Below are 27,807 nucleotides of genomic sequence, written 5' to 3'. Positions count from 1 at the left end.
AGGCTTAACTTACGGTATCAAAATTGACTGTTAACATATTGAACTTTTCTTACCAAATCTTTTTCAGTGGTGTCTTCGGTATAACACTCATCCCTTCCATCACCACACTCGTGGTACAATTAGATAAATTTTTTGTAAGATTAGAGGCGGCGACTTGCTTAGAAATTACTTCGTTACAGAACTGATCGAATTTGATCTTCGCTTGATTTTTTAATCACTTTAAATAATTTAAAAAATTATATGACAAAGAATTATCACAGATTATCGGGCATCAAGGTTTGTGCCAGAAGCGCAGACGCCTCCATCCTGGTTAACGCTCTCCTCAACGACTGCAACAAACGATAATTTGATGAAAATGCGTTTTTAAAATACGTGATTATGCACACAAATGTATAACAACTTACAGCGGCGTAATAAGTATAGTGCTTCTGCAACCCTGGAATTGCGCCATTTACACAAGTCAAGTTAATAATTGTCGATTGCTACGCAATCGGCGGATTAAAAAAATTTCTGGTAACGGACACATCCGCACATACTGATGAATTTGCTCTAATGGCCAATTGTGAATGATGCAATCGGCGATTTCCAAATTATTTTTTGTATCGGACGAGTATTATACGTTCAATGTTTACTGTAAATTTAAATGTAATATACAATTACGCCGAATTCTCATGCAGTTGCAGGTATACCACCCAGCGGAACAAAACTGACGCATGCGCATTGGGTCATCTAAAAAGTAACTAGGCTTACGGTTTCTATATAATTTACATTTATTAATAAATAAACTATGACGCAATTTATCGATGTAATACATATATATACGGAACTAGCAAACGACTAGCAAACGATTTGACACCGAAATATTCACGAAATCATGAGATAAATGGTCAAATCGCAATTTCACCTAGTAAAACTTGTCCAATTTTTAATTTTGATTTTCCATCTAAACTAATTAGTATGCAAACAAAACAAAAAAACATGCAAACGCTAGCAAACGACTAGCAATCAAATGGTATTTTGTAAATTGCTGTAGCTATTATTCCGACAGCCAACTTCGCCCCGGTACTACATACGTATCATTCAACAAACAGCTGTGGTCACAATATGGCTGCTCGCTTAGCCAATCAAGTATCAATCAGATTATCAATCAGAGCTTCGAACATCAATATTGCTTCTCTCTTTATATATGACTCTATAGAGGAGAATTCAAACTTTTTTCTACCTAGACCGAATTTTTTTTCTTATTTCGTCTTTACACAGTAAGCGATCAAAAATCTAGGAAAATTTTCAATATGTGTTTAAGGGTTAACAATATTCCTGCAATAACATCTCATTGCATATGCCAGTAATATTCCGGAAACATTGCAATATCATAATTTTTTAATAAAGTAATGGCAATAAAGAGCTAAAGCGGAATATTCGCGTACAATAATATATTAATTTAACTCTTCTGTAATTATTCATCCACATTTAGCAAATTAAGGTTGGGCGACGTTACTATCCAGTAAACATTTTGTACGCAAAAGGATATCCAATTGGCACAAAATTCAAGCGGAATTTCATACCAAAATCGTATCCTACTGTGTCCGCATTAGGATGCCCAATGTAAACCAAATCTGACGAACATATCTGAAGTCAAATTGAAACCAATACCAAAACAAATTTGATAATAATAACGTGATGACAAAATGGCATTAAACACAAACCAAATTTGTTATCAAATGCATTGACAAAATAATGCCAAATACAAACCAAATCTGTTTTCAAACGTGCTGACAGAATGACACCAAATACAGATCAAATCTGATGTTTCCCAGACCAACAAAAAAATTTAATTTTTTTTTAACAGATTTTATTTTTCTTATAGCTTAATCTGTATCTATTGTTTCACATATAACATTTTAATTCACTTATTACAATTACGCATTATTTTATAAATTTTTGAAAACGCATGTCGGCGCCGGCGGGATTCAAACCTACCTATACAGCACAGAGAGATTGCAAGACCATTGTAGAATGATTTAATTGAAACATTGTAATATCCCAGTAAACACAATATGTATGTTATATAATATAGGAGTAACATGTAATATAACAGATGTTACATTCTATTTATATTATAATTATATAATATTACTTTATACATGCAATATAACTAGATTATGAAACTATTATGATGCCTGTTATTAATGTGTTATAATAGACAAACAGCAATATAATTACAATATTGCATGTTATATAATAACGGTTATATTACATACATTTTGATATTATATAATTTAAAATACGCAAAATTTTATTAACCTAACTTAACTTAATAGCAAAACTATTTTTAGTCGGTTCCAATACTAGAGAGGTTCCTCTCTGTCAATACTTCCCGCCATTAATTAAGGTAATTATAATTAATTAATTAATTAATAGCGTTTTCGATTGGGAAAAAGTTAGTGCGCACCAGTGCGCACTCAGTTCACGCCAACACTGGACAAGTTCCATGAGTTGCACTGAATAGTGCAAATGCAAAAGAACACGCCCAAATTTTCAGTGCAAGTGTCACTTGAGTTAATTATAATAGATCACGCTAAAAAAAAAGTAACCTCGAAAAAGTAATCTCGTGCTCAGTAAGTAATGATTTTTACTATATGTAATTAAATAGTATATAATTATTAAAGAAATGCTATTATATTACATCAAATAATTAATTATATTTTAAAAAAGGGATAAAATTGATGTACTTGTATAAAAGATATAACACTTACGGTGTCATTATCCATTTTTTTTCACACATGCTACATAATTTACAGTTTTTGGAATTATTCTTCTAGTTCGGAAGATTGCAATTATTTCTTCTTCCTCGCTTGAACTAGAAGATTCCAAAAATGTCTCCAAAATATTAAAAAGATCCAAATCCGGATTGCTCATTCTTTCAAATTTGAAACTTTGTTCGTTATTGCTTATAATAATGCACTGATGCTTGCATGCATCCAGTGCACTGAACTGGCACGGTCAAAATATCTCGTGCCACTTAGTGCGCACTGAGTGCGCACTATGCGAGTGTCGTGCGTTCAAACGAACACGTGACACTAGCCAAGTGCACATTGGCACTGCTAATCGAACACGCGCCTGACACTGAGTGCAGCTAGTGCATCCCAATCGAAAACGCTATAAGGTACTTGGTAGTCGGTGTGTATCAGAGTGCGGTCAAGTTAACATCCTTTGATTGGTCAATTTGAAAAATTCTTTGTTCTGATTGATTAATCAAATGCTTCGAAGCATTTGTAGTGTCCAGTTGATTGCACCCTTAGTATGTATCAGTGCAGTGTATTTCCGAACCCAGCATACCTCTCCGACCTATTTTGTGCATTGATAAGAGAAAAGACAGGTATGTAATGAAGTATTATAATCATAAACATTGTGTGATACAATGTTATCACGGATAAATATCGATTATTTGATATCATTTACCCACGGATTATACATTTAGATCATATTTGACATCGTTTTCAACATCGCATAGAAAATGAGGTTAAAAATGTTCGCTTGAGAAACGGCATCCGTTCCAGTGATATAAATGTAAAAATCTTTTATCTGTAAAGTGACATAAAAGTTGGAAAACACTGGATTCAGGCGCGGATTTACGTATTTTATCGCTTGGGGCTGAAAAGTAGCAGCCGCCCCTTGTACAGTGAAAATTAGAATTTTTATAAGAAATGCATAACGCGACCTGAACATGATGATTCCTAAGTGTAACAACTTTTAACTTAACAAGTCTAATGCCTGTGTAAAATAAATTCCAAATGTAACAGCTTTTAATAGGTTAATATTAGGATATAACTTGTCAACTTGTATATACAGGGTGACCCAGAAAATCTGCCCATGCCTTCATGGGTTGATAGAGCAAGTAAAATTGAGAAGAAAAGTCCTTTACCATTTTTCGAAATTCGCAATAGTTAACGAGATAAAAATTAATTAAAGTCGGCGAATGAAAGCGTACTTTCCCTACCCGCCGCGCGCGGGATCGTCTAGCCGTCACCAAGCTAGGACCAGGCGGCGCGGCGAGGAGCGAGTAAAGCAGCAACTACCGCGCGCGGGGGGGACCGCCTGGCTGTCGCCGAGCCAAGAGCTTGGTGACGGCTAGGCGGTCCCGCGCGCGGTGTGTAGAGAAAGTACGCCTTCATTCGCCGACTTTAATTAATTTTTATCTCGTTAACTATTGCGAATTTCGAAAAATGGTAAGGAACTTTTCTTCTCAGTTTTACTTACTCTATCAACCCATGAGGGCATGGGCAGATTTTCTGGGTCACTCTGTTATAATATTGCAAAAAAACTACGCGCATTAGCTGGTATTATAATTAATTATTTATTATATTAAATGAATTATTAAATACCACTCAAAGTGTGCCACGAGAAGGCTGCACGATAGGATTTCACACTCCGGTTTTTTGTTTTTTTGTGTTTTCTTGTTTTTTAATTTTTTTTTAATTTTTTAAAGTTTATTTTTTTATTTGATTGTATTATAGTTTAATTTTTAATTAAAATGTTGATTTTGACAATAAAATACTTGTTAAATGAAGGTCCTTTAATTGTGAATTACTTTTTCAATTATTACTTATTTTATTACCTTTCTACGCGACTGAGCATTAGCAAATGAATCAATTATATCATCATAATTTATACGTTTTGCGATTTCTGACTCAATTGTAAGAACTGCTGAATAGTTGAGACGTTCATCACACATCGTAGATCGGAGATAATTTTTGACGCGCGGTAATACTGAGAAAGATCTTTCTGCTGAACAGTTTGTTACAGCTATGCATAAGAAGATTCTAAGTACGATATTAATGTAAGGATATACTTCTTGGAGGCCTTTATCGTAAATCATTTTGCAGATCTCTCGAATAGTGCTTGGAGGTTCATTTAAATTTTTTAAAAATCCAAAGAAATGGAGACATTCATTTTGAAACGATTCTGAATCTGGCAAGTCTTCTTTGTATTCATTACTTAATCTGGCTGCATTTTTAGCAATAGTTTTATCATCCATTGTAATTCCTTTAGTTAAAAAACCAAAACTCGTGCTTAACTTTTCATAGACTGCTTTTCGACGTTCTAACTCTGCAACTATTCTATCAATTATGACATAAAAAGTATTGATTTTAAAGTTTTCTCGCCCAATAAATTCGGTTTCAAAATTTCGTGATTCACCGTCTTGGAGTTTTTTTATCTTTTTTCTTTTCGATATATCTTCATTCTCTGTAACAAATGATTTTTTAAGAGCAGCATTTTCGTAGGTATCAAAAGTTTTCCTAATACTTTCAACATAGTTTATTAGTGAACCGTATAGTTCTGCTACAGTATAAAGATCAATGTCAGCTGCTTGGAGCTTCTTGCTAGAAAAATAAAATCTCTGTAATAAATTATCCCATACTGAAGAAAGAATAGCTGTTTCAAGACGTTGTAGTTGTCGGAGGATACCTGAAGCTTCACATCGAGTACAAGAGTTTTCTGTTTCAACTTCCGCAATTGATGTAAGAACCTCAATCACTTCATTCAATCTTTATTAAGACTCTGACACGCGTCATAACGGGCTGACCATCGTGTTTGTGACAAGCCTTTTAGAGTTCTGTTTTCACGCTATGTTAAATGTCTCTGTAATATTTCCCAGCGATAAGTAGAACTTGAAAAAAATACATACAAATTTTGAAGAAGAAGAAAAAGTCATTACTTTCTTTACAACAACTTGCTGCATGTTCTCCAACTAAATTCAGGGAATGAGCTGAGCAAAGAGAGTATACAGCATTTGGAGAAATTTCATTAATTCTAGCTTGTAATCCGGCATATTTTCCAGACATATTCATGACATTATCATATGATTGACCTCTACAATTTGCAATATCGATATCAAAACCCACAAGCACAGTGACAACAGCATCAAAAAGTTCGATTGATTTATGACCAGCATTCGGAACAAAACACAGAAACCTCTCTACAGGATGTCCATTTTCCAAAACATATCTCACAATCACTGCAAGTTGATCAGTATGAGATATGTCTGGACTTGAATCTACTATAATAGAAAAATACTTGGCACTCTTTAATTCTTTAATTATTTGTTTCGTTACTTCTTCAGCCATTAACTTAACGAAATGTTCATATGTAGTAAAAGATAAATACGAAGTGTGGCCTTGACCTGGATTACCGTACTTAGCTATATGCTCTGCCAAAAAAGGATCGAATTCAGAAATAAGTTCAAGACACATTATAAAGTTACCACTGCTTGACGAACCAAACTTCTCGATATGACCTCTTAAAGGTAAACCTGCAGTTACCAAAGCACGGACAGTGGCTATAACCCGTTTTAAAACGTTGCGCCAGTACTTTTTCTCTGTGTCTATTTGACAAGAAAAATGTGTATCAATTTTTCCAAGAGTGTTTGATCTCATTTTCATTTCTAAAACACACGACTTGTGTTCAAAAGAATTCTCGTGATTTTTCAATGCATCATTGCCATGCTTCCAGTCGTCAAATCCTTCTTTTGCTATTTTTGTAGTTCCACCAAATAATTGACAAGGAACACCAAACACTGAACCAGAACTTTCTGAGTACATTAAATACGATCGCTTTACTATTTGGCCATTGACAAGTTGGGTTTTAAATAAAGATTCATTTAAATATCGATATTGCTTACCACAAAGTCTCTTTGAGCGGGAAAAATCAAAATTTTTATCATGAACATGATCTTGGTTAATTCCATGCTGCAAAACGTATTTACGTGTAGCATCGTTTATTACCCATAAAGCTGGATCCTTTACAATCACATTAGAATTAACTGCCAAATTATTACTTTGATTGATATTAGTAATAGAAGACGAAGTAGTTGGCTCTGGGGACTTTGATGTGAAATTAGAATTAGGGTCTATGTCACAAGCTGTTGGTACAATTTCTTTGATTTATTATCCGAATCAGTAATGGGAAGGAGCTGTTTTGAAGAATCAGCAATGGAAATGGCTGGTTTTTCAAAGTTATTTAGTTGATTAACAACTTTCGGTTGATTAAAGAAACTATCAATTTTAAGAGTTTTTTCTACGATACTACGTTCTCTCTCAGCCTTATCCAACCTACGTTTCTTGTATTGACTTCCACTTAACCGTATTCGTCCGTCACTCATGTTTCTTATATAATATATAAAAAAAGTTGAAGGCTGCGACAGCAATCTAATGCAAATTATAAAAAAGGAAGTAAAAGGAAAAAAACGTAAAAAACTGCGATTAATAACTAAAATTTATATATACTAATCAAGAAATTTATTTGATTTTAAAATACAAAAGATAAAACATAAAGTATGAAACACAAATGGATATAATATTGTCGCACGCTAATTCTCACGTATCGTAAGTATCGTTGCCGGCCGCCGGGCTCGATCTCATATATGTAATAATCGAGGTCTAACTTCTTTTGCGAGATAGGGTTTCGGTGGGCACGACACACCGCGGCGTACGATTGAACCTCAGCCGTATGCCGCCTCTGAAACGCGGTCCTGCGGCACGACGCGCCGCGGCATGACATGCTGCGGCGCGTCGTGTCTCCATATTTTGCCGCCCCTATATTTTGCCGCCCTGGACTATAGCCCATTAAGCCCCTATAGTAAATCCAGCCCTGATAATTATAATTTATAATTGTTTTGACATGCAGTTTGTATCTGATATTATTACTGTGTAAATAGTAAACAAATGTTAGTAAAATAGTTATATTCATTATTTTCCACATAGCACGTAATATTTCTGTGATATCACAGAAATATTGCAATATCACAAAAATATTACATATTACTGTAAAATATCACAGAACTATTACTGTGATATTACGCAGTGATAATGACATTGAAGTATTCTAGTGATATCACAGGAATATCACAGAAATATTACTGTGATATTACACAGTGATAATAACATTAAAATATTCCAGTGATATCATTGCAATATATTGTTGCAATATTTAATTCCAAAGAACAAGGTAATGTCAAATGACTTTTTTATTATGTCTTATTAATGCATCGTCACTATCTCTTTGATTAATTTCGATATTTTCAATATCCATAATATTCTTGGTAATTTTGATGAATCCTATAGAAGAAATCAACTTACAAACAAAATAATTATGTCTTTGCCCTTTCGTGGAATGAAAGTGAAAGTTAAGAAAAAAAATTAATTAACTTTATTATTAATTTAGATATTTACTTAGTTTATCCCTTAAACTGTATATATAAACTATAATGTACGCTCTTCTATGTAATCTATCAATTTAATTATTGCTTTACAACTAGATCAATACCCACGCAACATAAGGACGTCCTTTAGACGTCCAATGGACGTCGCGGTCGGACATGTCTTGACGTCCAGATGACATACTAATTGTGTCTTGTAGACGTCTAAGAAACGTCCTTCGGACGTACAATGTACCGCCTTCTGACGTCAAATGGAAGTCGTTAGGACGTCTCAGCAGGACATAAAAAGGACTTTTATGGACGTTGTTTGGACATTATTTTATATTGCGCGATTAGGACTTTATTTAGTAAAAAAATGATATTTATTAGTAAAAGTAGTATTAACCCTGCCGAAAATGTGCGATTAAAACCGAAAAAAAAGTAATCTGAATCAATCGAGATTTCTGCACCAAAAATATGGTGTAAAGACAGATTGAAAATATTATAAAATCGGAACCCAGATAGATTTATTAAAACAGAATACATTAATATAAAACGTTATAAATGTTTAATTTACAAAAAAATATTTCTTGTATCCTTTTCGTTGAAAAAGACTAAAAAAAGATTAAATTTGAATTAAATATTTAATTTTTGTACAAGATTAAATAACAATACAAATTGTTATTTACATGTAAAAATTATAAAAATTTATGTGGAACAGCGTTCCACACACGTCACATTTGAAAAGACTGAGAGTGAGTATTCGTCTCGAGGTTACAACAAACAGCTCCTAAAAGTCTTACTGAAGTTATGAGCTGGGGAGTCGGCCGCGGTGGCGCCTAGATATAACGCTCGTGGCCGCATTCGACTCACGAGAAGATCTCTCGCGGCGTGGCCGCCTAGCGGTGGTGCCAGCACTCACTTGTTAAATTCATTTCAATCCGAAATTACAGGATTTCATAAATTATAATTAAATCGAATTTTAATGTATACATGTATTTGATTCACAGAATCATGTAAACAGATATGATTCTGTAAATCAAATATATATACTTTTTATTATACCTGCTAGATATATAATTACTTTCTTTATATTTTAAGTTTACGTTCCAAAACGTTTTTTTCCAAGAAAAATTTTACTTGATATAATATACGTTATTATTTATTTATATTTTGAGTAAGATTTTCCTCACAAATAAAATAGCCGTTAAATAGCATATTAAATTAATCGTTATAGTATTATACATATGTATTAAATATTACATAATTTAAATATTATATATAATAAAATATTAAATATTAACGAATAATATATTTTATTAAAAAGCTATATACTGTATATTAAAGCTTCTCGTATTATCAAAATTTGTAGTTTATGTTTATATATGGTTAAATATATCTTTTGTTAAATATTTTTTAACACGAAAAATTATCTTTATAATTTTATAATTTATAAAATTCTTGTGTTATACTAATAATGATAATAATGATAATAATAAAAATACTCAACTTTGTTGACATATATGTATATAGCGGACCTTTTCGGAACGTATCTGCCAATATCTGCTAGACATTTAAAGAACGTCCTTAGAACATCTTCAAAATGTTTTATTTAATATAAAGAACAACGCAATTTTCGAATATATTTATTATGTATGTTTAATACATGTTTAATATACATAATATGTTAAATATTACGAATCATCCCAAATATGTCCTGCGGATGTCCTACAAACGTCATACTGCAGCTATGATAAACCAGGATGTCCTTCGGACGTCTTTGGAACGTCCTATGGACGTACGAGATACTAGGACATTACAAGGACTTTTGTGGACATGTATTGGACGTCCGGGGACGTCCATGTGTTGTGTGGGTAATGATTTCATTAAAAAATTACAGAAAAACCTTTGTATTTGTCTTATTGCCATTTATAATTTTTACAGGAGCACAAAAATCGATTTAAATTTTTAAAAATTTTTGTTATGAGGAATTTTTTTAAAGAAAATGTTTACAAAAGTTTTGTCAATACACATTTATTATTCATTTGGCAATAAATATTTTAAGGTACATTTAGAAGTTTTTGAAAAAATATACATTTTTATGTTGTTTAATATTTAGTGCTTGGTACATTATTTTGTAAAATAGTTTATTCATTAATATTGATTAGACTATTATACACCACAGTAAAAGGTTTTTCATTTAATTAAAATATTAAATTTCCAACAAATTTTTCTTTAGATTTCACTTTTTTTTAACTCTATTAAAAAATATGATTATATATGTTACGTCCAGAGTTGAAAAAGGATCGGTAAAATATGGGGAGAAGGGAGGGTCGTAACAACTTGAGAACGTGCACAGAAGGCACTACAGGCCGCGTCGACAACCCAGGGTATATGGGTCAGTGAGACCAACGACAAACACCCGGGGGTGTCTCGCGTCCCTTGGTCCTGTTTTGAGGCAGCAAATTTAATTGTTTTACCTCGGGATCGGACCTAGTGCTTGGCTTAATAGAGCGAGGGATAATGAGTCAGGTTGAGAAATCAATCAAATTTCCTTATAGTCAATCATCAGTTTATTGAAAGAAAATAATGGAAGGTAAATATAAATAAAAAAAAAATTAATTCTATATGAAAGTAATTTATTACAAATTGGAGTTGTTAAGGAACACAAATTAGTAATTAAAAAGCGAAAAATCCGCAGACTTGTGATATAAAGTTGAAGATTAACAATTACGATTATATATATATATATATATATATATATACAGGATGTCCCATTTTAATCCATCCACGCAAATATTTCCGTTTCCTTGCATTTTACAAGAAAATGTTTCAGACAAAAGTTGTATGGTTTCGAGGGGGACATAAGATGGTGTCATTAATTTGACCTCGAATAGTTGCTTAAAGGTCACATGAAGGTCAACTTCAATTTTTTAAATAGAACTGCCTATTTTTTATTGCATATTCTTGTAGCTTATCTCGAGACGTTTCCAAAACACTATAAACAAATGTCTTTCCGTTAAGTATTTTGGGAGTTGTGACGCTTGAAAGTTGGTGGGCCATTTTAATCCATCCACGCAAATATTTCCGTTCCCTTGCATTTTACAAGAAAATGTTTCAGACAAAAGTTGTATGGTTCAAAGGGGGCCAACCGTTGATGACCTTGAACTTGACCTTGAAGTCGATTTTTAAAGTCATTTTAAGATTAACAAGTGTTTTTTCAATGGAAACCCGTATTTTTGATCCCGGATTTGGAAAGAGCACAAAATTTTGCATAAAAAATATGTACCCATGTTAGGGCCTAAAAGTGGACCATAGGGGACTTTTAGACGAAAACAAGTGATTTTATTTTAGCACTACCTTTTGTGCTAAAGTATTTAGCACTACACACGTTAATCAAGCACCCCAAAGGGAACAGAAAACTACTACGTCCACGTCGTTGTTCCTGGGTAATGCTAAAGGTAGTGCTAAAATAAAATCACTTGTTTTCGTCTAAAAGTCCCTTATGGTCCACTTTTAGGCCCTAACATGGGTACATATTTTTTACGAAAAATTTTGTGCTCTTTCCAAATCCGGGATCAAAAATACGGGTTTCCATTGAAAAAACACTTGTTAATCTTAAAATGACTTTGAAAATCGACTTCAAGGTCAAGTTCAAGGTCATCAACGGTTGGCTCCCTTTGAACCATACAACTTTTGTCTGAAACATTTTCTTGTAAAATGCAAGGGAACGGAAATATTTGCGTGGATGGATTAAAATGGCCCACCAACTTTCAAGCGTCACAACTCCCAAAATACTTAACGGAAAGACATTTGTTTATAGTGTTTTGGAAACGTCTCGAGATAAGCTACAAGAATATGCAATAAAAAATAGGCAGTTCTATTTAAAAAATTGAAGGTGACCTTCATGTGACCTTTAAGCAACTATTCGAGGTCAAATTAATGACACCATCTTATGTCCCCCTCGAAACCATACAACTTTTGTCTGAAACATTTTCTTGTAAAATGCAAGGGAACGAAAATATTTGCGTGGATGGATTAAAATGGGACACCCTGTATATATATATATATATATATATATTTACATTCATAATATCCTATACTGGTGCGACGAACAGGGTATTCGTATGTATGTATGTATAATTGTGTCTATATTGTCTAGAAATATTATTCTCTAATTTCTGTTACAGTAGCGAAATTGGGGCGAAAATGGTTGAGGAACATTAATTTCGGGACTAAGTAATAATTTGGGTACGTGTGGGGAAAGAAGACGGGAATAGTTCCGTCAGGAGAGAGGTGGGGAAGATAGGCGCGAACGGTTTCCAGATCGAACTGGTCAGGCCCGATTGTAAATGCGCCAGGAGGGAGGAGATTGGAACACAAAGGAAGGACAGACAGGATGGCGTTTAACGACTGGAGGGGGCCAGGAGCGAAAAACGAACGAGGTGAAAGTGGTGGAAGCTCGTCTAGATATTCCACGCTGTGGACGGGAGAAGGGGAAGGACGTTCGTCCTCGAAATTGTGAGATCCGAGGATCGGAGGCTCTAAGGGAACTTCTTTCTCCTCCTCGAAATCGAGGAACTCGAGGTTCGGAGATCTCCGCAGAAATCTTTCTCCTTCGAAGTCCCGAACCTCGGGGTTTGGAGGTGGAGACAGGGAGATAGGGGAATCGGGGAAGATCCTATACATGAGTTGACTCGAAGTAGAGGTGAGGAGTTTACGTGTTCGGAGGGGGTTAATTCCTCTTCTTCGAGAGGGACCGGAGAATATGAGGGTTCAGGGGAAGAACTTGCGGGTGAATTTACGTGTTTGGAGGAGGTTGACGGTTTCTCTTCGTCGAGAGGGACTGGAGAGTAAAAGGGTTCAGCGGGAGAATTGGCGGGTGTGTTACCGGAAGTTATCAAAATATTTAATTGTTTGTTATGTAAGGTTCCTAATTTAAATAAGTTAGCGATAAACGGTATTGCTTCAGAAGGGAGATTGAGTGACGCAGCAAGCTTCCTTGCTCTCCGGTTTCTGCGATTCCGACGGTGGCGGGCTTCGGCGCGAGACTTATTTTTGTGTATTTTTAGTGGAATATGGTCATTTACTAGAACGAAATAATAAAAAAAAAAATTCGACCCCCTTTTCTCTCTAATATACAAAAGAGAAAAAAAAATAAATAAATAAAAAAAGTTTTTACTGAGGAGAGAGGATGGGAAGGTAGTTGAATTAGAAAACAGTGTAAGTCTAAATCGAATCGGCGGAGGCCGATTCATATCCAGAAAGTATAAATTTCTTTGAATCAAAACGAGCCGAAACTCGATTTAATCCAAAATGGAAATCAAGGTTGAATCGAATCAAACAGAGTTCGATTCAATCCAGAAGAATAAAAATATAAATTTCTTTGAATCAAATCGAGCCGAAACTCGATTTAATCCAAAATGGAAATCAAGGTTGAATCGAATCAAACAGAGTTCGATTCGATCCAAGAAAAGGTAAAGGTAATCAGAAATGGTCGGAAGGGAAGTTGTGAATGTGAATATGTATAGATCACCCGTAAGAGAGAAAAGCCAGTCAGGAAAGGTAAACTTATGTTTGGAACTTACTACATGTTGGTTAAACTGTTAGAGTTGACAAATGTGATACTCTCGGGGCCGCAGACCTCCAAACTGGGGCCAAACTCAGCGGGAGACGAACAATTCAGCCAAAAGGATTGCAGGTGCGATGGAGAATGGTTGCCAGATCCCAAATATGCCGGTTTTCACTATGGCACTTTCCCGACCGAGACTTGTGCTCCACACGAGTTTAAAGGCCGCGTATCCGAGAGTCGCAGAACTCGGACATGCAAGATGCCACGGAACTGCGATTCGGACGAGGAATGAAGACTAGACTAGACTACTCGCTCCGCTAGAAGACGCACCTATTTATACTATTTTTCATCTATGATTCCCTTTGTCCCATCGAGGGCCGTGTGCACCACTTTATTCATTAATACACCCACGTGCAATATTTGCTTTTACGACTTTTTTATGTTCCTCGGTAATTGTTATCCGAGAAAGCGGCAGGTTTGACAATTGAACTCTCGGAAGCATTAAATGTCAAAAATTCTTTGATTTGTTGCTATGCGGGTGTCGGACATCAGAACTCAAAGGGGTACACACGTGTGTCTTCCATCTCCCTGATTTTACTATCTTGGGTGTTTCCGGCGTCGAGCAACGGTGTCACCTCAGATCTCCTTAATTGGTAAATTTATAACTACTTGTCACTTCGTAACATCTGATTTTTGCCGTAAGAGTCACGGTATTCTTGGGATCGGGGTCAGATCACCGCCGCTCTGCCCGTTAATTAGAGTATCCGCTGGTTGCGAAGGAAAGAATCGTTACTCCGCAGGACGTAACATATATATTCCATCATTAATTAGGTATTTTACAATGTTCGTTAATTATATGTATGTATATAACGTTGCGGCTCGGTCACCGACCGTCACAACATACGACAAAACAAGCAAGCGCGTGCACAGCCGCTATGCGGTCCCACCGTGTGTATAATACTCCACGCAAACAAATGAGTGCTGACAACACCGCTAGGTGGCCGCGCCGCTGGAGATCTTCTCGTGAATCAAGTGCAGCCACAGGTGTTATATCTAGACGCCACCGCGGCCGACTCGCTAGCTCACACTTCAGTGAGATTTTAAGGAAAATTGTTGCTTGTTGTAATTTGGAGATGAATACTCGTTCTGATTCTTTTCCCAATGTGATGTGCGTGTGGAACGCTGTTTCACATAAAATTTTATATTTTTACATATAAATAATATTTTGTATTGATATTTAATCTTGAACATAAATTAAAATCATAATTCAAATTAAATCTTTTTAAAAAAAAATGAAAAAGGACACAAGAGATATTTTTTGTAAATTAAACATTTATTACGTTTACATTATTGTTTTAATAAACATAATTATTTTTTTCTATGTCTAATATATATTACTTGTACAACAATATGAAAATAATATTAAGAATAACAATAAAAATAAAAGAAATTAAAATAATTAATTAAAATAATTAAAATAATAATTAATTCCTTGCAATATCATTTAAATTTTACGTAAACATCATAGAAATATTGTGAAATGTCACAGTAATATTACTGTGAAATATCATAATATTACTGTAATGCGTTTTCGCGGACATTTTGATATTACTGTGATATCACAGTAATATTTCGTAATATTTCTGCAATATTTAATTTGTAATATTGCAATGAAAAAGTGATATTGCTGTGATATCACTGCAATATTACGTGCTATGTGGGATTAAAGCCGTTGTACAATAAATCTAGAATAAAAATAAATTGCGAATATCACGATTGGCAAAATTTTTAATATTTGTATCTTATCAAATAACATAAAAAGAAAATTTCATAATTTAATATGTTTATATATTTATATTAACAATGAACACACATCTTACATCAATTCATGTACGTTGACCTTAATATGCATCAGTGCACACTGGTGCAGACCAACTAAATTCGTTATAAGATGTCCGCTTTTTGAAATATTGCATTGAAATATTCCATTTTTCCAAAATATTTACATAAATATTATTACATCACATAATTCCAATAAACAAAATAATATTTATGTAACATTTTAAGAAACATTTTTCGCAAAAGAAAAATCTTGGGAATATTTTTTCGGAAATTTCCAAGCGGTTACCCATCCAAGTCGCGACTCCGGTGAACGTTGCTTGACCTCCGTGATCGCTGCGAACTGATTCCTCATGATGACCTGTGAACACTTTATGCTAATATGTGTATATAACTGGTAGATCAGGTCAATATACGTTATCGAAAAAATGAAATATGTATAATTAAAGCACAATATTTATATAAACAAATATAAAATTATAGTTTTTTTTACTAATTTTGCAAATGCAGAATAGCATCTGGAATAACTTTTCTGTTATTTGTTTAAATAAGATGCAATCAGAAAATATATATCAATATAATACAATAATTAAATTAAATATAAAAAAATTTTTATTAAAAAATACTGTTTGTTCATTGAGCTGTAGATCGAGGTTTTTTCATATATGGACCTATTTCGTCTATTGATATAAATATTTATGTTTTTTAACAATACTATGATGCACACAGCACCACGGGACCGCATGCCTTTTTTTAGACGTCTTAAAGTCAACATTTGAAGACGTCTGCAGACGTCTATGCAAAGTCGACTTGCAGTCAACTCTGAAAACCTGACTTGGATGAGCCGACTTACAGTCGATATATGGACGGTTGTAGTCTTAGGGAATGTAGAAATTCAGCGGAAAATTTAGTAATGTCGCCCGACCTTAGTTTGCTAAATGCAGATGAATAATTATGGATGAGTTAAATTAATATATTATTATACGTGAATATTCTGCTTTGGCTCTTTATTGCCACTACTTTATTAAAAAATTATGATATTGCAATGTTTCCGGAATATTACTGGTATATGCCATGCGATGTTGCAGGCATATTGTTAATTTATGTTTCTGCAATGTCTCCGTAATATTGCATTGCAATCTGCAACATTGCAACGTTGCTGCAATGTTGCTGGAATTTTCTGTGCTGTATGGGTTACAATGTTTCAATGAAATCATTCTGCAATGTTCCTGCAATCTCTCTGTGTTGGGAAATTATGAGGGTTTGTATCGCGAAATAAACTCAATTTTATTTAAGGCTTTTGCTTCATTGTCCTGCTAACCATCGCGCTACATTGCTTTTTCACGAGTGCTTGCTGCAGTGTCGAACTAACAATTTGGCACAATTATTTATTAAATTGAGTTTTGTGATTATCAAAGTATATCCCAATCAACACACAATTTTTTAAATGCTTTTTTAATATTTATTCAATATTAATTATTTATTGTACAATTCATTATAACAATAATATTTATTAAAAATTTATTAAATGTTTATTTAACATTAATTAAACCCTAATAACCAAATTGGACGGAAGAACGAATTGCTAATTTATGATTCATTATGTTGATAAAAGTCAGGCAGCAGCCAAGCATAATTTGCTGTTTCAGTTAATATTAACAGAAAAATAGCAAAATGGAGCAGGCACTGCGTCATTGCATGTTAAAAAAATTGTAGCAAAAAATGCAGCAAAACTTATAGACATAAAGGAAACAGAAATCAAACACACCGTGTCGTCATAACATGAAGGTAAAAACGCGGCCGATATAGAACACGGTCTGCTTCATCAGCTTTTGATGGCAAAATCGCAGCAAATATCAAACACAATCTGTTGTCAGATATAATTAACAAAAATGCAGCAAAAACTCAATAATTAAAAAGTGACATATATAATTAATAATTTTTAATGAAAATTTTTAAATTAAAGTTTAACGTCAATGAGAAATTGAGAAAATAAGTATAAACGTTACGTAATATGTGTTGAAAGCGTTCTTGTTTAATCTGCGTTGTCACATTATTGGTTGAATATTTTTTTATTCTAAAATAAGTTTTGTTATTAAAACATTTCCTAAATTATATTATATTACTGAATCAATGAAATTCAAATTAATGAACGTCATTTGTTGATTCTATGAACATTTTTTTCAGTGCAAGTTTTATATATTAGGTGCACAACTAAGTTTCCGCTGTTTATCAATACGGCTCCAACATGGCTCCAGTAGTAAGTGCTGGTCGATTTAGACATATTCAAAACGTCATGAACTAAGCTTAGACATATGGTAAACAAACCGCGTTGACACGTTAGTGATTTTGTTTTAGCGTCATATACTTTTGATTGTGTAAAAATGTCTGATTTTGGGCCAAATAATCGTCATTTGTGGGAAATGTTGATTTTCTTATTTCATTCGAAGAAAACGGCGGCTGAAGCGCATCGAGAGCTCCAAAAAGTTTACGGAGATGCTGCTCTAAGTGAAACAACGTGTCGTAATTGGTTCCGTCGCTTCAAGGATTACGGTGATTATGATGTTGACAATCGTCTGCGTGAAAGAAGACCAAAAACATTCGAAGACGCTGAATTGGAGGCATTGCTCGAAGGATCCGTGCCAAACGCAAGAATAGCTTGCTTCAGCATTAGAAGTTACTCGTCAAGCCATTTCCAAGCGGTTGCATGCATTGGGAATTATTCAAAAACTAGAAACTTGGGTTTCTTATAATTTAAAGCCAAGGAACGTTGAGCGTCGTTTCTTCACCTGTAAACAACTGCTTCAGCGGCAAAAAAAGAAGTGTTTTCTTCATCGCATCGTAACGGGTGATGAAAAATGGATTCATTACATCAACCAAAGAAAAGAAAGTCATGGGGACTGCCCGGTCATGTTTCTACGTCGTCGGCTCGGTCGAATATCTACGCTGCGAAGGTTATGCTGTGTATTTGGTGGGACCAGGTCGGTGTTATTTATTATGAGCTATTGAAACCAAACGAAACCATCACTGGGAAACGGTATCGACTTCAATTGATGCGACTGAGCCAAGCACTGCGTGTCCCTTGACATGCCGATTAATATAGATCGATCGTTATTCGTTATAAGCGATCAGCGTTGAACATTACAACGACTCTAACGACAAAGTTTAATTATCTACATAAAGTATGTAATTCAATTGACACGGATTTTGTAAAAACACGCGTAACGGCTATTGGTGAATTTTATTTTTATTATTTTATTTTTGTTTTGTTAAAGTATCAGTATATTTTTTAAAGTATCAGTGATCAAAAATTGATTAACTTACATAAATCGTATAATAAGAAGCGAGATGTTAACCGTATTTTTGACACAATTTGTTTCGCCGATTGAAAATCGACGAAGCAATTATAGAAGTTTTGGACCATGGGCTTTAAATCCCGGACTATTGTATTTAAAAGCCTCAGGCTGTTTTAAAAATTCTCTTTGCGCCTTGCGTCAATAATGTAAGAAACACACACACTCTGAAGAAGACTCCGTAGAGTCGAAACGTTTGTGTCTCAAATATTAATAAATATTGATTACAAGTTATACAAACATCTACATCTTTTTGCTCGTCTTACTGGCCTTTTTAATTAATTGTTAAATTGCATATAAGTTTATCAAAATATTAAATAGTATTTATATTGCATCAGATATAATTACCCTTATAATCATTTCTGCAACTACAAAGGTTGGTAACAGATTTTGGTCCGCATATGGTCCGCATACATTGATATTTCCAGTACTGTTAGCAGATTTATACCAAATATACTACAACCTTGTTGGCAGAGTATATGACAAATTGGCGGTGAAAAACAAGCAAATTTGGTGAAAGTTTTGATGACAAATTTATAACAATTATTAAACAAGTTTGCTATTGCAAAAATGTTAGCAATTTTCACGCAAAAATGCAACATTATTTCTTTATCAAAATACACGATTGGAAGTTGATAGCAGACAAATCTGTTCCGAGTAAACCAACACATAACTGTTACATAACTGAGGGAGCACATGAAAAGAACAATGTAATATATCACTGTTATGTGGATGAGATGTAAATATTATATAAATTTGAGAGCACTCTGAAAAAACAAAATTATATTTCTTTGTTACATAACTGAGAACACATGAAAAGAACAATGTTATATATCACTGTTATATAGATGAGACGTAAATATTATATAAATTTGAGAGCACTCTAAAAGAATAAAATTTCTTTGTTACATATATAACTCATAATATAATGTAAAAATGTAATCTCGTAAAATATATGCAAACAACAAAAAAATTTTTTGTTTAATTTTTTGCTAAAAGATATGTTTAAGTTAACAAGAGAATTAAATATCTTTTGTGACTCCATATAAATTTAATTATATTATAATTATGCAGCTATGTGTTGAGTGTTTTTTAATAAATAATGTTGGTACTGAAAATCTGTAGTTTATATATAGATTTTTAGTACACAGAGAAAAATGTATGTGGTATTTGTAACTAATTGCATAGTTGGAAAATTATGGTTAAAAGAACTATTTTTATAGTTATTGTTAGTACGAACAACCTTATATGTATAGCTGTGTCAATTGTAAAAATATTTTACTTAAAGTATGATAATTACAACTATTAATATAGTAAAATATCAAGATATGTATGAAAATTAAAATAACTATTTTCATATCGTTAACGCAACTATAATCATAGTGAATATAATTATTTTCTTAACCACGCAATTATAGTCACAAATATCACATACTTTTTTCTCTGCATATCATAGTACACAAAACCGTCACTAGATGGCTGCTATGGCGTTCTATTTCTCGTAAGAAAGGAATCACATAAATGGTATAAAAGGCAGAGCTTTATGAGATTTTTCACCGATGAGAATATCGATGTTGTTATAGTAAAATAATTTTTCTGATGAGTTCTCTTGAAATCAAGTGGAAGACGTTTTGATTTACTAATGACTAAAACTAACATTTTTTAACTTCCAGTATTGCAACCGTATAAACATAAAATTGAATTATGGTAATTGCAACTATTTTCTTTTCTCAGTGTATCGGCAGTGTATATCGAAATATAATTTGCATCCTGCAAACACTAAATAAAAAAGAGAACAAAAACTTACCATTACTTTGATGTGATATATACGTTTTAAAAACAAATATGTTACATCGCAGTATTGGCACGGTTATATATTATAGATATAACATTTAAAGTGTTTTGCTACATATCTGAAATAGATCAGAGACGTAATTTTGTTGCTGACTTTTAATAGCACATGTAACGTACAAGTATGTTACTTGCTACATAACTCGTTACCTAGCGATACCTACTGTTATGTATATAAGATGTATATGTTACATTACTGTGTTTGCTGGGTTATATGTATGATTGACAAATTGATAGCAGATAGTAAGCAAGCTTGCTATTACAAAAATGTCAGCATTTACAATACAAGAATGCAACTTTAGTAAAGTTCCGTAAAGCGCATAATGCGCATGACATAATGCTTGTTCATCACCAAAGGTTAAACAAGAATAAAATGTTACATTACGCACATCATGCTTTCTTTACAAAATTCGGCCATTATCTTTTTGTCAAAACGATTATACAACTAATTTGTTTATAACAATTATAACAACTATAACAATTAAGAAAACGTCATATATGCTTCTTTAGTAATTTTTCCTGTTAAATCAATTGGTGCAATTAGTTTTCCTCTACATTTTTAACAATTTGTTTATAACAATTGCAAAATTGATATTTGCAGCGTGCTCTTTACATCAATAATGTTTTATTATGGTTTGATACTACTTCTAATTGTTATTTTTTGACTGGTCTCTTCATGGGCAGGAAAAGATTTTAATTATTTATATACACTGCCCACCAAAAAAAGCGGTACACTAAAAATTTAGGAAAAATTTACCAAACTTTAAACGCTTGTAAAACAGGAAATATTTATGATACAGGGGTGTTTCAAAAAAGGAATTAATGCTTGAAACCAGTACTTTAAGAAACTTTTAATGCCGATTAAGTGGCATGATTAATTTGCTAATAGCCGATGATAGAACAAAAATTTGCAAAATCGATAAATAGAACGTGCAGTTTCTAAAGTTGTGTGGAGTGAAGCAGTTGACGTAACTTAATGAGGTAAAAAGCGCGTGAAAGTTTGAATTTTCCCCTTCAAAATGCAATTTTGCGGAACTCGATACAATAATTTTTTGCTAAGTTATGCTAATTTAAAGAAAAGTTGTTTTTTACGAGATAATAATGAATTATGAATTACAATGTCGCCGTTATCAATGCAAATCACTACAATTCTGTCCAAGACACGTTGTTGATTTGAAAACATATCTCTCTCTCTTGCTCTCTCTCTCTCTCTCTCTCTGTGTGTGTTTGTGTTTGTGTGTGTTTGCATACCATAAAGATAAGGACCCTGTGATTCGTCAATTTCACAGTATTTAAAGACTCCAAACCCTCTTTGTGGAGTGTGTGTGTGTGTGTGTGTGTGTGTGTATTTACATACCACAAGAATAAGGACCCCGTGGTTCGTCAATTCCACAGTATTTAAAGACTCCAAACACTCTCCTTGTGGAGTGTGTATGTGTATGTGTGTTTGTTTGTTTGTGTGTTTGTGTGTGTTTGTGTGTGTGTGTGTGTGCGTGCGTGCGTGTGCGCGTGTGTATTTGCATACCACAAGGATGAGGATCCCGTGGTTCGTCAATTCCACAGTATTTATAGACTCCAAACCCTTCTTGTGGAGTTGTGTGTGTTTGTGTGTGTGTGTGTGTGTGTGTGTGTGTGTTGTGTGTTAACTCCTTTGTCGGCGGTGTCCCGAATTTGTATTACACTGTGTTCAGATACTGTCTCAAGCGATTGTTCGGGTTACCGCCGACGGAGAGCCGAGCAAAGAAGCTATCTCGTAAGAAAAATTTTGCATACAATGCTATAAATGTAATTAATACATCCGCGAAAAGTTTAGCAGATTTTTGACTGTGCCAAAATTTTTCAAGGAAATCTTCATAAACTTGAGCTGTCTCGGAAAATTTTTTTTTTTAATTTTTTCCTTTCAAGACGTTTTGTGCGACTTTAATTAAAATTATAATTAATTTTTTCGCCTTTGAATTACTGATTAACTGTGACGACAATAAATCCTGAAAAAGCTGCCCAAGTTGTTGCTTTAATTAAAGATGGCAGAAGTCAAAAGTATATTTCTAAAGCACTTGATTTGTCAGTGTCAACTGTGCAACGTGCTTACGCTAGGTACTTAGATACTAATTCCTTCCAGAGAAGGTCTGGTTCGGGACGATCTCGATGTACCACAGACAATGATGATCGATTCATTGTTTTAAATTCATTAAGAGATAGACATCAAACAGCTGTCCAAATTCGAAATAATTTAAGGGATGTCCACAACACGAATGTATCCGTTAACACTGTTCGGAGAAGATTAGCGGAACAAAATCTGTTTTCACGTAAGCCAGCGGCTGTACCTTTGCTTACATGTCGTCATCGTGTGGCTCGACTCAATTTTGCACATAAGCATAGAGACTGGACTTACGCAGACTGGAGCAAAGTACTCTTTAGCGATGAAAATTGTTTTTATCTTTATTCTCCAGAAGGACGAGAACAAAGTTATCGTCGCAGTGGAGAACGTATTGCAGATTGCATTGTTAGTCAGAGGCGTAGCAACAATGGAGGCGGTGTAATGATTTAGGCAAGAATTTCTGCGAATGCTTATACAAATCTGTATTTTTTTTACAGGAACATAAACGCAGATGTATACGTGGAAGAAGTACTCATTCCATACATTGTTCTGTACGCACCCTTCATTGGAAATAATTTCTTGTTTATGCAAGATAATGCTCGAACACACATTGCAAAAAGAGTGCTTGATTTCTTGGATGAAGTTGGCATAAACAGACTCGATTGTCCAGCAAATAGTCCAGATTTAAATCCCATAGAACACTTATGAGACAACCATGGTAGGAAAGTACAAAATCACGTTCCTGCTCCTTAAACATTGCGGAAACTTCAAAAAGTTCTTAAAAACAAGTGGAATACAATAACGCAGGATGAAATTAAAGGACTAATAAAAAGTATGCCTCATCGTATGAATGAAGTAATACGTGCACGAGGAGGTCATACTTATTATTAGTGCACATGTGCGCGCACGCACACACATACATACCCCAAGGAGAGTTTGGAGTTTTTAAATACTGTGGAATTGAGGAACCACGGGGTCTTTATCCTTGTGGTATGCAATGGTACACACACATACACATACACGCGCACGCACACACACACACACACACACACACACACACACACACACACACAAGGAGGGTTTGGAGTATTTAAATACTGTGAAGTTGACGAACCATGGGATCCTTATCCTTGTGGTATGCAAATACACACACACACACACACACACACACACACACACACACACACACACGTACCACAAAGAAGGAGTTTTTAAATACTGTAGAGTTGACGAACTATGGGATCCTTATTAACGTAATTTTGATTTTACTGATAAGAATCACGTACGACAAATCTATTCTTTTAGAAATTTTATTAGAGGACGAATGTCGTAATTTTGACAGTAATGGCAAACAATACCCACCTTCTGCTCTTATTTATACCACCATTTCATGTAAGATGCGTGAGCGTGGTTGTAATATTACTGCAAAACATATATATACAATTTTACGCCATAATCTCAATGGTTATAAAAATCGATTACTGAATCATTTTGGCATTGTCCCTAATGATCAGGAAAATCTTAACAGTACTACCGATTCAGAAGGTAGTGTTGCAAATACTTCTGCATCTTCTATAATTTTACAACAAAAAGAGGTAAATATTGTTGTATCTGCAGAAAAATGGCAGACAATAAAACCCATAAAAAAAGTATATAATAAACGCGTTTATTGGGTTATGCAACCTAGTTGAACCGATGTTATTGCAGAGAAATTGTGGCAACAGCATAAGCTTGATTGCGTTTTTAAATTTGAAAAACATAATGTACATCTTAGAAATAAAGGACGCTATTATATATTCTTTCAAGGTAATTGTGTCGAATGTGCAGCAACTATCGAATGCAAGTTATTTAAAATTCCAAGTAAAAATACAGATGTTATATTTAAATGCGTAGCAAAAAATATAAATTCCACGAGATATACGAAAAAAAGACAACTCAAAGGAAATCGGCGTGCGAGAGCAACGGACGTAATGATTAAACAACGCAAAGAGGCAATAGTTTATCGCCGAGAAGAAGCTAAACGTATAAAGGAATTCGGAGACAAAAGTCCTCCGATACTTCCTTCTTGTGCAGTATTGCGTAAAGCCAAAGAACAAAGATTGTTAAGTCAGCACGGTTTAATATTTAGCAATCCAACATTAAATTTATTAAATCTTGCAAAATACGGCAAATACGCAGGATCAATTATTAATATTGGTTTATTGCCGTTCTATTGTATGTACTGGACTCCTGAACAACAATTTTTATACGTCGCGCGGTGTCAAGATCCAGAAGCATTTCTAACTATTGATGCTACAGGTGGTATAATCAAACGCAAATCGCCACAAGATACGCCAGTATTTTTATACCAATGCGTTTTGGTTAGTAAAGATAGAAGTGTTTCGGTGTTTCAGATGGTTTCAGCCGATCACAGAGCTTTAAATATATCTTTTTTTTTACGTAATATTGTTGCTAGAAATGTCCCTATCCCTCACATAGTTGTAACCAATTTTGGATGGGCTCTTTTGATCGCTGTATCGGATGTATTTGCAAAATACGTTGACTTTCGAGGCTATTTGCAAAAATGTTACGACACAGTAATTTTAGGTAATGCCAATGTACTTCCAGCTTGTTACATCAGACTGTATGTCAGTCATCTGATTAAAATGGTGGCTAAATGGAAATGTCTAAAAGGAAAAGACAAAATGTTGATACACATATTTTATCTTTGTTGCATCGGTCAGGTATTTGTAACGCATTCATTTAAAGAAGTAGAGTATCTAATGATATCGATGTTAAGTGTAGGATTAAGTAAAACGATTGGTCACACGGTAGATGGAAGGTTGTTGTCATCAAACGATCGTATGGAATATTTAAATAATGTTATAAAAGGTTGTGTTAATAATAAAATAGATCCAATTATAGTAGTATAGTAAGGCGGATTCTAATTCAGGGATCTGAGGAGGGGTGCGGGGGCAGGGAGGAATTTCACGGCACGCGTCTTTGCCGTACTGACTGTGATGATGTCACGTGGGGGGAGCGGGAGGAACATTTCACGGCATGTATTTTGTCGTGCTAACCACGCCTTGAAGGGAGGGGGTGATGCCACATGCCTACTCGCTCGCACGTCAATGTTCTTTTTGCCGTGCTAACTGCGTTTTGGAGGAGGATGATGTCGCCTCGATTTGTGCGGGAGCAGGGGGAATTTCACGGCACGCGTCTTTGCCGTACTGACCGTAATGATGTCTTGTGGAGGGAGCAGGAGGAACATTTCACGGCATGTATTTTGTTGTGCTAACCATGCCTTGATGGGAGGGGGTGATGCCACCTCGCGGCGTTAGCATAGATGACAACACTTAAGCGCTCTCACTCCTTTCCTGTATGCCTTCTTGCTCGCACGCCAACGCTCTCAATCGCCGTCTTGGAGGGGGGTGATGCCACCTCGCGATGCTAATCATAGCATAGGTGATGGAAGCACACATGCGTTTTCTTTCTCGCTCCCTCTCATATATTGCGCTCATCTTTGGTACAGCAGACGCTGCGATGTGGTGTGGCGATGCATCATTCTCCTTTCCCCTATACGCACGTTTTATTCTCGCTCGCTTGCTCATGCTCTCCCACGGCTTATCTTATACGTCGCACGCCAATGTTTTTAATCGCACGCGTTCTTATTTCTAAGGTGTTCTCAGGAATGGAAGAGAATAGGGAAAATAATAATAATAATTTGTTTGAACGTAATATATTTATTTTTTTATTTTATTTATTTTAAAAGAAATATATAAAAATGGTTTTATTAAAATATTATTTATTAAAATTATTTATCTATTTTTAACATACACAAATAATTTTATTTATCTTTATTGAATAAATTTTGCTTCTTATTTATTTTTAATAAGTATACAAATAATTTTAGTTATTTTCATTAAATAAATTATTTAAATGAAAAATATCCGGTTCGCCATAATAGTAGTAAAACCATCGTCCATGTAAATTTGATTCGCACCATAAGAAGTCCAGTTCATCTCGTAGTTTGTTTCGTTCTTTTTCAATTTTTATTTTTTTTTATATATTTATGAAACCTACTGCCTTGAGATCTTCGATTCGTAGTTTCTGTGGATCCAAAATATATAAAGTAATTAATAATTTAAATACCAAAAAAAACCACACGCACACACACAAACACCTGCGGTTCATCAAACATCAATGACGTCTCCCGACAAACTCGAAGCTCTCGTGGTTTGATATATAACTCTTTACTATTTTGTGCCTCCGTCAGCGATCATTTAGGAGGGATTCGTCTCACAATGTATAATCCTGATGATGATGATGATGATGTTGATGATGATGATGATGTTGATGATGATGATGATGTTGATGATGATGATGATGATGATGATGATGCTATTTCATCTCTATTCTGTAAAAATAAGAAAATATATATTATTATTAATTAAAATAACACATGTATACTCACATGCACATAGTTATACACGGACATACCGTTCGTGAGGTCCCATCTATCATTCTTATTTTAACGTTTTTTTCTATATCATTTTCCTTTATTGTAAAATTCTGGAAAAATAAAAGAAGCATTATAATGTGTAATATAAACCCAATATATAAATATCATAAAACAATACCTGTGCTGGTGTATATTTTAGTAATATCTCTCTCTGAAGAGACATCTGGTTTACAATTTTTTCGGTTCCAACTCTAATGTGCTGTAAAGTATAAAATTTTATTTAATAAAATATTAAAAAATACATGTATTCTACTAGTGACATAAAACAATATTCAGTATATTAGTATTCAGTCATTCAGTATATTCAAACAATATTAAGTATATTATAAATATACTTACTCCATTACATGGATATTTTACTCGTAAGTATGCCATTTTTTGTTCGTGAGACAATTT

The 27,807-nt window shown here is 34.1% G+C and overlaps 1 protein-coding gene across 1 annotated transcript; it reads right to left on the bottom strand.

The window, feature by feature from the left end:
* Window positions 1-254: 254 nt before the first annotated feature.
* On the bottom strand, window positions 255-12,886 carry LOC120358086 (zinc finger MYM-type protein 1-like). Its single transcript, XM_039450805.1, has 6 exons — window positions 12,640-12,886; window positions 6,683-6,922; window positions 6,194-6,592; window positions 5,720-6,061; window positions 405-436; window positions 255-329 (listed from the first exon to the last, which is right to left on the bottom strand). Exons 1-6 carry the CDS (start codon window positions 12,884-12,886, stop codon window positions 255-257), a joined length of 1,335 nt encoding a protein of 444 aa, XP_039306739.1.
* Window positions 12,887-27,807: the final 14,921 nt, after the last annotated feature.

Source organism: Solenopsis invicta, chromosome 6 (genome assembly GCF_016802725.1).
Source record: "Solenopsis invicta isolate M01_SB chromosome 6, UNIL_Sinv_3.0, whole genome shotgun sequence".
NCBI classification, from domain to species: domain Eukaryota; kingdom Metazoa; phylum Arthropoda; class Insecta; order Hymenoptera; family Formicidae; genus Solenopsis; species Solenopsis invicta.
The sequence above is the reverse complement of the archived record's forward strand: the minus strand, read 5'-3'. Positions and strand labels throughout refer to the sequence as shown.